Source organism: Ambystoma mexicanum, chromosome 3q (assembly GCF_040938575.1).
Source record: "Ambystoma mexicanum isolate Mex_15411 chromosome 3q, UKY_AmexF1_1, whole genome shotgun sequence".
Taxonomy (NCBI): Eukaryota; Metazoa; Chordata; class Amphibia; order Caudata; family Ambystomatidae; genus Ambystoma; species Ambystoma mexicanum.
In genome coordinates, this window is record NC_090926.1 from 1,204,626,914 (window position 1) to 1,204,639,268 (window position 12,355).

At 46.3% G+C, this 12,355-nt stretch overlaps 1 protein-coding gene across 4 annotated transcripts in view; it reads left to right on the plus strand.

The window, feature by feature from the left end:
• LOC138447752 (intercellular adhesion molecule 5-like) overlaps nucleotides 1–12,355 on the plus strand; it is a 353,302-nt gene that overhangs the window by 308,496 nt on the left and 32,451 nt on the right. For 3 of the 4 annotated variants that reach the window (XM_069604069.1, XM_069604070.1, XM_069604067.1), the window contains one exon: nucleotides 5,472–5,714. The exons of the other annotated variant lie outside the window; for it this stretch is intronic. In XM_069604069.1, the coding sequence (XP_069460170.1) occupies nucleotides 5,472–5,714 (243 nt within the window). The remainder of the gene's footprint in view (nucleotides 1–5,471; nucleotides 5,715–12,355) is intronic. 4 annotated transcript variants of the gene reach the window in all.

The window sequence follows — 12,355 nt, forward strand, 5'->3', positions numbered from 1 at the left end:
TGGGGTGGGGGGAATTGGGGCGGTCTGCAGCAAAGCTGGAAATCAGATTCCCCTTGAGTCCGGTGTTCCAATTACTCCACAGTCAATGATTGCCACCTGGTGTCTGAAAAATCATTTCCTTATAGCAGGAGGAGACATGATGGTCTAGTTTACTGGGAGAGTTGTCTAGTCGAAGGGTGCATGCTCTCGTTTAGTGGGAAAGGTGACTAATAAGAGGTGGTATGGTTTGGTTTAGTGGGGGAGCTGTCTACTAGGATAAAGCATATTTTTACTGGGAAAGATACCGAGGGGGCATTGTATAATTTGATGGGAGAGATGCACAGTACGAGGAGGCATTGTCTTATTGGGGGAGATATTTAGTAGGAAGAGGCATTGTCCAGTTTGGTGTGAGAGATGTTGAGAAAGAGGAGGCATGGTCTAATTTAGTGTGAGATGTATCTGGTAGGAGGGGGCATGCTATCACTTAGTGGAGGGGGATGTCTAGGAGAAGGTGGTATGGGTTTAGTTTAGTGTGAGGGGTGTCTTGTAGGAGGGCGCATGGTATTGTTTAGTGGGTGAGATGTCTAGTAGGAGGAGGCATGGTCTAGTTTAGTGAGAGATGTCTGGTAGGAAGGTGCATGGCGTCCTTTAGTGTGGGAGATGTCTAGTAGGAGGCATGGTCTAGTTTAGTGTGAGAGGTGTCTGGTAGGAGTGGGCATGGGATAGTTTAGTGGGGGAGATATGTCTAGTAGAAGGAGCCATGGCCTTGTTTAGTAAGAGGTGGTATGATTTAATTTAGTTGGGGAGAAGTCTAATATGATTAGGCCTCAACTTTTTTATTGGGAGATATATCTTGTAGCAGGGTGCATGGAATAGTTTAGTGAGAGAGATGTCTAGTAAGAGGAGGCATGGTCTAGTTTAGTGTGAGAGGTGTCTGGTAGGAGGGGCATGGTATACTTTAATGGGAGAGAGCTCTAGTAGAAAGATGCGTGGTCTCTGTTAGCGGGAGTGATGTCTAGTAAGAGGTAGTATGATTTAGTTTACGGGGTAGAGGTCTACTAGCATTAAGCCTGATATTTCTTATTCAGAGGGATATCAAGTAGGAGGGTAATGGTATGCTTTAGTGAAGGAGATGTCTAATAGGGGGAGGTATGGTCTAGTTTAGTGTGAGAGGTGTCTTGTGGTAGGGGGCATGGTATCATTTAGTGGGTGATATGTCTAGTAGGAGGGATCATGGTCTAGTTTAGTGGGTGACATGTCTAGTAGGAGGAGGCATGGTCTAGATGTGAGGTAGCGGTGTCACATAGAGGGGGCCATGGTATTGTTTAGTGGGGGATATGCTTAGTGGGAGAAGGCATGGTATAATTTAGTGTGAGATGTGTCTAGTAGGAGGTTTCATGGTCTAGTTTAGTGGGTGATATGCCTAGCAGGAGGAGGCATGGTCTAGTTTAGTGGGAGAGGTGTCTCATAGGAGCAGTCATGGTATTGTTTAGTGGCGGAGATGTTTAGTAGGAGAAGCAATGGCCTAGCTTATTGTGAGAGGTGTCTGGTAGGAGGGGCAGGGTATAGTTTTGGGGGAGATGACTAGTAGAAGGTGGCATGGTCTCATGTAGCGGGTGTGATGTGTGGCAGTGTGATCTTCCAATGCACCTTATTGGGAGACAGGTGTAGGGGGCACACACTATATAGCTTAACTCTTCACTTATAACTTGACCTGCCTTTTACCTGTCTCCAAAACCCGCTCTCCTGGGTTCAAGATCACCCTGGAGTACCTCGCTAGGAAGAAGGTAAGGTTAGGGAAGATCAAGAGGTTATGGCAGGCAGGTTCCCCAAATATCCCAAAGAAGAAAACAAAAGGGGCCTCATTACGACCCTGGCGGAACGGGTTAAACGGCGCCGTAAAAGGTGACAGCGCCGTTCAACCCATTCCGCCACATTACGAGGTCCCCTCGCGGGACACGGTAAGCACGCCTGGGAAAACCAGGCGTGCTTACCGGGTCCCGCGAGGGGAAGAGGGAGCAAACAACGGGCCATCTCGTAATGGCCCGTTGTTGGCTCCCTCTCCCATCCACATTCTGCCCTATCGGGCAGAATGGGGATGAGGAGCACGGCATTACCGCCACCCGCGAATGGGCACTTATCGGCCCATTCAACTCATAATGGGCCGGTAAGTGCCCATTCGCGGGTGACAGTGACGGATGCGAGTTCGGCGGTAGTCGTGCCTGTAATGCAGGCACGGCTACGGTTCGAACTCGTAATGAGGCCCAAGGTTAGAGTAACTGGAGCACAAAAGGAGAGGCAGACAAAAGGAATGCTGGTGTACAGTTCTTTTTTAGTTGGTAAAAGCTTACTTACATACTTTTCCGGTGCACCAGCAGGGTTTTGTGAGTTTTTCACAAAAAGGGGAAGAACACAAGACACTATATACAACTTAACTTTCTCCTAAACAGCTGTGGTACTAAAAATATAAAAGTGTCTTTAAAAATTATACAAAGTCTATACAGTGCACTGTATTAAAAACTATTTATAAAGACCTTACTTGCAAGGCAACCTGTCTCAATGTCCTTGCTGATGCTCTTGGTTTCTCTTTTCCTCCTGCGCTCTTCAGTGGTGGCTGTTGTGGCAGTAGGCAGCAAGAGTGTGGCATACCCTCAAAGTCTGTGTTTGGGCTCGGCTGCGTAGCAAGCAGCAGCCCAGCACTTATATCCAGCATGGGGCCCTTCCACAACTACACTCGAGTCCAGGTGGGCCACTTGTTAATGGGGCGGTGGCCCCTTGATTTAAAATAAGCCACAGGAGGGATAAAAACACAATGGGTGCTCCTCACCTATGGGGAGTGCCAGTCATCAAAGGTGCCCGGGGCACAGCAATCAGTAGGGGGTGGCAGCAGCAGTGTTCACCGTGCTCCCCTAGCAAGAGGAGCGCCAGCATAGAGGCCCAGCCTGTGGCGGTGTAACGGTACAGAGCAGAGCACCTCTAACCCTTTAGCAGGTTTTGTCCATTGTGACAGGTGCTCTGCCCACACCGGCAACTGTTGTTTAAAAATGTCAGACTAAGGGGACCCTTGCATGCGCACGCACAAGGGTCCCTTACTCTATATTTTCCCTCTGGTCCCCGGTGCGGCTCTCTCGCCAGGGATCGGATTATTATTTTTGTAAAAATATGTCGGGAATCCCGGCGCGGCTTCACGTGCCTGGGTTCATTCCTTCATTCCCCTAACCAGGGGGTTACAGAAGTCTAGTAAGAGGTGGTGTGATTGTGTTTAGTGGGGATATGTCTAGTAGGATTAGGCATGGTCTTTCTTATTGCGATATCTAGTAGGATAGGCATGATATCGTTTAGTGTGAGAGATGTCTAATAAGAGGAGACATGGGGCCTCATTATGAGTGTGGCGGAAAGGCAACAACGGCGCCAGCAGTGCTACCGGCGCCATTGTTTCCTCTCCACCACACTACGAGTTCTGCTCACGGGTGCCGGACTGCACGCCTGGTCTGACCAGGCGTGCAAGCCAGCACCCGCGAGCAGAACACATGATTGCACCAGCACCGTTATAAACGGTGCCGTGGGGATCGGGAGGCTAGCCATAAAGGCACCCGCGAATGGGCAATTACCGGGTCCGCCAAACTCGGCATGACCCGGTTATTGCCCATGCAGGGGTGCCAAAAAAAAACAACTCCGGCGGCAGCCGTGCCCTTCATAAGGGCACGGCTACCGCCAGAGTTATAATGAGGGCCATGGTCTAGTTTAGTGTGAGAGATGTCTGATAGGATGGAGCATGGTATGGTTTAGTGGGGGAGATCTCTAATAGAAGGCGGCATGGTCTTGTCTCAAGGGAGTGATGTCTAGTGAGAGGTGGTCTGATTTAGATAAGCGAGGGAGTTGTGTAGTAGGATATGGTATTTCTTATTGGGAGAGATATGTAGAAGGGGATAGGGTATAGTATAGTGGGAGAAATGTCTGGCAGGAGGAGCCATGGCACAGTTTATTGTGGAATATGTCTAATAAAATGAGGTGTGGTTTTGTGTTGGGCTTCATTTAATAGCCTATTGGGAGGAGGACCAATCTCATCTGAAGAGATACTTTCTAGTAGGAGAAGTGATGGTCTAGTGGATGCAGGAGGGAGATAATAGGAGGACTTGTAGTCTACCCAGAAGAGGTTTTTTGATGTTTTGATGCAGTCTAGAGTGAGATGTGCCCTAGGGGAGGAAGTGTGATATACTTGGGAGGAATTGTGGTTTATTAAGAAGTATGAAAGGCAAACCTATATATAAACTATTTTTATAAAGAGGTAATAAATGCAGTGCCTAATGAAGTTAGGTATGGTCTAGTGGGAGCTATTTTCTAGTGTATGAACGTTTAGGGGTTATTGGGAGGTTTATATGTGTGTGTTTTGCAAAGTGTACTGTTTACACAACAAGTGTATCTTAGCGCTGAAGCAAATCTAATGAAGGTATGCTAGAAGCCCGCAAGATGAATGCAAACATGTGGGGTCTTTCTATCTGGTTTCTAAAAGAATCATTATGATTGGCAATTCTAAGGGACGGCAGCAGAGAGTTTCAAAAGGAGGGACCATTCACCAATAGACTCTCTCTGTTTTTGGGTGGCGCGGTTTAGGAGAAGAGTGTGTAATCTAGCAGGAAAAGGAGAGGTCCAGTTGGAGGAGAGGTTGCCAAATGGATTGTGGTATGGCCGAATCAGAAAGTTGTTTGTCCAGGAGGAAGAGATGTGGTGAAATGGAAGTAGATGTGGTCCATTGAGAGGTGTGTAACCTAGTTGGAAATAGTTGTGTATAGTGGGGGGGTATCAAGTGGATCATAGTGTTTAGTGTTTGAATGGGTAGTGATGTGACCTATCAGAAAGAGATGTTTTCTATTGTGAGGTGTGGTGAGATCAGGGGAGGGTTATTATTAGGCGTGCTTTAGTGGAAGCAGGTATCTAGTAGAAGGTGGTATGGTTAACTTAATGGAGTACAGTCTGGTAGGAGCAGTTGTGGTTTACTGACAGTCGTGTTGGTCTATAGTGAGTGGAAGGATGTTTACTTTAGCAGGGGGTGTATAGTTGCTAGTTTAGAGGAAGAGGGGGTCTCATAGGAAGAGGTATGGTTTAGTAGGTGGATATGTTGTGGTCTCAAAGGAGGTTGTGGTGTGATGGGAGCAGGCATCTGGTAAGATTAAGTGTGTGCTAGCCCCAGTCACCATGGAACAGGGAGAGAAGGAGCCCAGTTCAGCATTGTGAACTGTAACACAAGATGTGGGTCACAGATCATTTGTGTGTGAGAAACGTCAGGATGCGTTAGTACCTTCTTACCCACGACGGAAGGTCAAGTGGAAGACCAATGGTGATAGAGTCAAGGATAGCCACTTCCAGGGTATATGATTTTAGGATTTCATGGTAACAACAAAGCAGCTGTTTTACTTCAAATGAATGTGCCTTGGTAGGAAATGAAAAGAAAGCACTTTGATCTCATTAGGTCTCTCTTGATGCAATCACAGATGGACCAAAATTTAACAGCTCTCTCTGCCCAAGCCCGCTAACGTGGATTGAGGGTACGCCTGTCACCTTCTCCTGTAGAGCCAATGGAAATCCAATTGCACGCGTCGAGTGCAGCAAAGATGGCGGCCAGAATGCAATTGGAGATTGGAAGAAAATTGGAAGAAACGAATCTGGCACTTATCGGTGTATTGCTACCAACCGGCATGGTTCTGACGTCAAGGACGTAAGAGCAACTGTCGAATGTAAGTACCTCATGACCTTTTCCTGTTTTTGCCCATGTCTGGGAGGAGATGGTCTAGCACAGCACTTCCCATTACATGGCTCTCAGACAGATTGTCACCCTCTAGAATGTAGTCTGTGGGCAATGATGAAACCAGCGGCACCCAGGATTCCTAGGAATGTGTGCTGCTTTTGTTATTCGCTAGGAAAACTGAGAAAGGCTGTGGCTTCTGTGCTTATTAAGGCAGTTAAATCAGTGCAATGAAGTGTCAACAGCAATATTCCCTTGCCTTCCGAGTTTTTGAGACAAGAACAAGGAGGTCGAAATGTGTGGGAACTAGCAGGTATGATGTTCCCCTACCCTGCCATCATTCCCTTGATGTCACCCGTAACCCTGTTCCTGGATGGCAGGGAAGGTCACCTCTGGTTTCACTTCTCCCCTCCTGGCGATTCAAAACTGGGGCATGCTGGTATTACGCCAGTGTCACATCTTGCTGAGCTGCTTTGATTTGAATAGACTGATTGGGCACCCTTTCCCACGCCACCATAAACCCTCGCTCAGCAGGTGTTTGTCTTCTACCACTTAGCCTGAATTGCTGCAGGTAGGCATTGGGAGGTGTGTGCCTGGCTATAGTCTGGGGCATGTCCTTTCAGAGATGTGAAGGGTGGGTTATTGGAAAGGGGAAGGTGCACAAACCCGCATGCTGTTGTGCTGGTATTACCCAAATTGACCTTATACAATTGACCTTTTGTCCTAATTGACCTAATAATAGTGGTCCTAATTCACCTTCTGCACAATTGACCTTTACTGTTATTTTACTTTTGATATATATATATGTGTGGGGTGGGTTTGGGGTAATAAATAATATAATGGGATTGGGTAGAGGGTTGCGTGGGTTTTGGATTGAGTGGGGAGTTGCAGGGGGTTCCCCCCTGCATATATGCCCTAGTTGACCTTCATTTCACGATCAATTGTGCAGAAGGTCAATTCTCCCCTGATCAATTGTGAAAAGGTCAATTAGTATACATCCGTTGTGCTGTGGGGGTTCAATGAATAAAACTAATGGTGCTCATTTAAGTGCATTTTCTTTCACTGTTGTATCTTTAGTTTTGCTAGCACTGTTGTAAAACACAGCGTTGCAGGTGGAGTGGAGCAAAGGCTTGCGTGAATCCCTGGTCTAGTGGTTAACTTATCGACTAACAAACCAGAGGTTCGGAGTTCTATTCCATTTCCAAATGTATCTAAATTCTGGTCTTAGGCAGATAGTGTTACCACTGCACCTCAGTTGCTTTATAAAACCAATGTTAGTATTCCTTAGAAAAGACGAGATACAGTGCTTAGTACTATAATAATAAATGTGTATTTGTTTATACACACCTGAGGAAGCGTGCTTAGCCAATCAGGTGGCTGGAACAGCGAGCAATATTACACATTCTCCGCCCGCTTGTTCCAGCCACATGAGGCCATTCCCCGGTTAGTGCCATTTGTTTGTTTTTTAATGTGCGGAGGCAACAGGGAGCTTCTGCTTCTTGCCTCCCCACCTTCTCCACCCCCTTGCTCCCTCCCCACTTACCTTCTGGAATGGAGCTTTGTGCTCTGGTCCCGGCGCTCCTCCTATTTCCTGGCTACCGCCATAGAAATGGAAAAGGTAATGAGTCCCTTTTTCCTAGGGCGGCAGCCATCTTTTTTTCATTTAGTTTTTCCTTGTGAGCTTGGCATCGTTTATGCAGCCAATCTCCTGAGGGGGGAAGAACCCATTTGCACCATGAATAAACCCCGGGGTATGAATGGTTTTCATCCCGTAGGGCTCAATGGGCATGGGGAGGTTGGATGCACCGGCACCGTTCATAACAGTGCCGGTGCATCCGACATGCTGTGCTTGCGGGTACCGGTCTACCCGCCACGACAGACCTGGTCGGGCAGAAAGGCACCCGCGAGCACAACTCGTAGTCTGCTGGTCCGGATGCAACGGTACCAGCAAGCTTACCGGTGCTGTTGTACCGGGACCGGCAGACTCGTAATGAGCCCCATAATCTTTATTTCAAGCAATGAATTTAGAAAAAAGGGTTTATTACGTTTCGGTGACCAATTGACAGAACCCTAGCATTAACCTATTCCATACCAACTAACCTGCTGTGCCCCCAAATCCTTCGCAGAGGATTTAGATAGCAGAGAAGGACTTGACGGCCTGCAGATTGATATGTGAAATTATATAGACTTCCAAAATGAATCCAAATCTCCTCCTTTATTCCAGATAACTCATTGGCTCTGCCAAAATTGTAGGCCATCTGGTTTCCCATGGACTGTGGGTCTCTGACAATAGCAGGTGCATCGTCCAAAAGCTCAGGTGCCACCTGAGATGGAGAGAAATTCTACAAGTTGCCAGGAACACGGATATGTTCACTGTCTACAGAGTAATTTGGTCCATTATGTCCTTGAGAAAATTTAACATTCTTAGAAGGAGCTGTGCAGAGATTAAATAGTTTCCATTTTGAAGGCGACTGTGATTTCTGAGAACAAGGCATTAAAAAGTGGGTTCCATTGTCGCACTTCAAAACCTCACAAATTCCCCAATGTGGAAATACCTTTCTCACCAGAGGTTTTGCTGCAGACATCAGGGTGTATGCAGGGACCAAACTCAAGCCATCAGGAAAATGGGCAAACTACGACTAAGGGGATCTGTGTGAGTTGGCCGTGGCAGAATTGTTTGTGGCAGAATTGACAGTAGTCAATTTCGCTGTAAAAACAATTTTGCCACAGCCAAAATCCACAAATCCATACCCCTGATACAACCCCACCCTCCCCCACCTACCTTTTGCTTCTCTGTTTCCTTCTGAACCTGCAGCCTCAGTTCCATACCTCTGACGCAGGTCGGATCCGATGCCGCAGTGACCGCTTTTCTCTTTTTTTTTTTTCTTCCCTTGTCTTCAGTCCTCAGGGACACCACTACTACCCGCGCTCCCCATGTTCGGTAGTTATTCAAGATTAATATGGAGTTACCGAAATGGTTGAGAGGACCTAGGCAAAACTCCCCTTACTGACCTCATGGTGTTTCCAGGATTGAATTCCCCACATTTGATATGAACCATTCCTCCTGGAGCTCTGCTGCAATTTGTCGTGGAGAAGTGTGCGATGGGTAATGTAGTTGCTCTAGAGCAACAAGAAGCAGCTCTACAGGCATTACTACCTTCCCCATCAGCTCCTATCTCCACAGCAAATCAGTGTGCGAGAGGGCACATCCTCTTTTTGCCCAAAGTTCCTGTTCCTCCTTAGGTGCTTTTCCTTGCATTTCTATGATTTGAAGCAACATGACTGCAGTTTATGGAGCTGGCAACTGTGCCTACTGGGACATGGTTTCCATTTTATGGGAATCTGTAAATGGCCACTCTGCGGCATCTTACTCTGCCCTGTCTACGGCATCATTTCCATGTGTTATTGAGTTAGTATGATTAGTTTGCACAGCGCACTTTACGATTCCTACCTCTGTAGACAGAGATAACGCTTCAAATAGTCTGGATAGCTAGCAGCATGCTGGACAGGGGTCCCATCAGATCTCCTAAACCCTCTTGTCTGTCACCTTGATAACCCTAAATGCACAGTGGAGGTTACATATGCATAGTCACAATAAATAGTGACCACCTTCCCCTTACTCATTTCTGGCCCCTCTATAAGTGCCACTATTTCTGCTGCTTGCGAGTAATGCTAAGGCAACCGTTTCTTCAGTGTGACCTGTTATTCCCCATCTAAAAGGCTCAAAATGGCTGCACCCGTATGCCTCTCATCAGTGGCCTGATTGATTGTCGAGGACACATCAACAAAAAGTACCGATCCTTCCTCCAAAGGATCCTTCCTAGCACTCGTGCTCTCTTCCTCTTCCTCTTCTCCCTCATAGGTTGCATATTCGTGGACTGCGAGTGAGAAAACAGATAAAATGGTTTCTTGTAATTCGGAATCGCCAAGACCGGAGCATTACTGATCTCAGCCTTATGTTTCCCTGGAAGCAAGTCACCATTTCTTCAGACCATTTTACTGGACCCTACACCTTGTGCGCTTCCTTAAATCCCTGCAGTAAGGGCCTCACATAACTAGACTAGTCAACGATCCAAGATCTATAATAGTTACAGAGTCCACAAAACTGCTACATTTGTTTCACCATGGCTGGCTGAGGCTTTGTCCACTTTGTACCCCTTCTCCACAAGCAGTGTTAATGAATCTCCTTGACACTGCTCTTCTGAAGTGCTACAGACTAGCAAAATGTCCACGTACTGGATTACTTTACTGGATACATGTAAATTCCCCACATCCATTTGAACCACCCTTTTTAAAAACACTCAGAGATTTACAGTACCCCTGGGGCAACCTTGTTTGCTGTATGGAGTTTAATAAAAGGCCCCAAACCAACAGAACTGAAGGGCCCACTGGAGAAATGACCAGCCACCCTTGAAAAACCTTCACACTGGAAATGGGCCTCATAGCCAGACTATATGGGTGTCTTTCCGCAGTTGAAATCCAGAGAAAACTGAAGAAAAAAATATAATCAGAGTGCAGAGTGGAAAAGCACATCACATTGCTGGCTGAGAGAAAAATGCATCATTTTCACTGAAACTGCCACCCATCAAAAGGAGGTGCGCTATGACACCCTCCTTTCAGCATAAAAACGAACCACCGATAATTAAAAATATATTTTATCAATGACTGAAATAAACTGCCCGGTATTCTCAGCTGTCCTATTTAAATATCAATGCTGCATGAAACGAAAGAAGAAATCCACTGATGCAAAAGCAAAGTGAACCCTGATCAGTGAAATACACAGTATTCAAAGAATAAAGGCTGATGTTAGGAAATGCAACTTGTGAGTTCATTCAGCCATGGACTATCTGTGGGTCTCTGGGCAGAATTTGCAAATGGCTTCCCCACTGCAAGCCTGTTGTCCTCTGGATATGGAGAGAACATTCTTTTGGAGCTATTGCATCCCAGCTATTTTTACAACTGCAATAAAGTGTGGCCTGTCCTGAAGGGTTCTGAAAACAAACTCCCCCAATGGCCGGACCTGTGGTCTTTGACGGCTTATTCTGTGCAGGGCAAGTGCATGACTGGAATGTGGGGATGAGCTGTGCAATCAGGGGAAGCTGAACTAGAAAATAAAAGGTTTTCATATCGAAAAAGTGGTCAACTTCAGATAACAGGTCACATGCTGGCCAGTAATGGCAAATGGCCTGGAGGAAGGAGAGCTCAGATGTGCATACATATGAAGATTTCCCAATAGTTTAAAAGGACTATCATAACTGATGCATTTTTTCTCAGCAACCACAAGTTGTACTGCATTTATTTATGTGTCATTTTTAATATAATTTCCAGGTGATTTTGTTGAAATAAAATACAAGCACTTGGGACTTAGGGAATTGTAATGGCACGCTAAAATGTGTTTCTGGCACTATGAAAATGTCCCCAATTTAAGAGTTGGCAAACTAGTGAAGGGTTAAAGCAACTCGGGAACGGTGTGGTCAGGTTGAAGTGAACAGACTTTAGAGAGGATGTCCAGCACAAGGTAATAGATAAGCCCTTTGAAGGGGATTACCTTTTTGGTGCTAAGATCGACCAAGCCCTTAAGGCAATCAAAACGGACACAGGCACAGTCCGCTCACTCACCAGCTTGCAAAACAGAAAAACCTTTCAACCCTTTAGAGGGGCATCTGGAAGGAACTATGCTTCCTCCTCTAGCAAGGGTGGTCGAACATATACCAAGGGAACATATTACTCCCATGGGTAAAGGAGGGAAAGCCATTACCGTAACTATGCCCTCACCCAGGGCCAAGTGGGGGGGAATGTATCAAAGCATGTCCACCAATGGCATTGCATAACAACAGACAGGTGGGTCCTTCAAGCAATCACACACGGACACCTCCTAGAATTCATAACCCCCCCAACATACCACACACTGTACAAGCGCAAAGTCACCAGCAGAAAAAAACCTTTGAACGGGTGCCAAACAGACAAATGGGCTGCAGGGTGTGCTCACGTTACTTTGTGGTCAAGAAACTGGACGGCACTTGGCGTCCGATTTTAGATTGGCGCAGTCTCAACACCTTTATAAAAAGACAACAATTTCAAATGGTAACGCTGCAAAAAGCCATCACCGTCATTCAATGGGATGGCTTCCTGGGATCCATAGACTTGCAGGATGCCTATTTCCACATTCCAATAGATCCCAGACACAGAACGTTTCTAAGGTTTCTGGTCAACAAAATACATTACCAATTCCAAGTACTACCATTCGGTCTAATGTCGGCACCACGAACATTTACCAAATGCTTAGTGTCCTTTGCAGCAGCCCTCCGAAGGAAAGGCCACCATTTTTACCATATTTAGACAATTGGTTAATAAAAGCACAATCATTCCACAAGGCGCACCACTCCATATCAAAGACGGTACAAACACTCCAGAAATTGGATTTTTCCATAACCTACGAAAAATCTTTACTGCAGCCGTCAAAGAATTTTGTTTTCCTAATGGCATGCTTCGCTACAAAGGAAGATAGATTGCGACCCTCCTCACAAAGGATAAGCGTGTTGCTCACACTAGGGCCAATGCTCAAGCCAAAAACGTTAATCTCTGTACGCAAGTGCATGCGTCTGCTAGGGACGATGTTGTTGTATATACCCG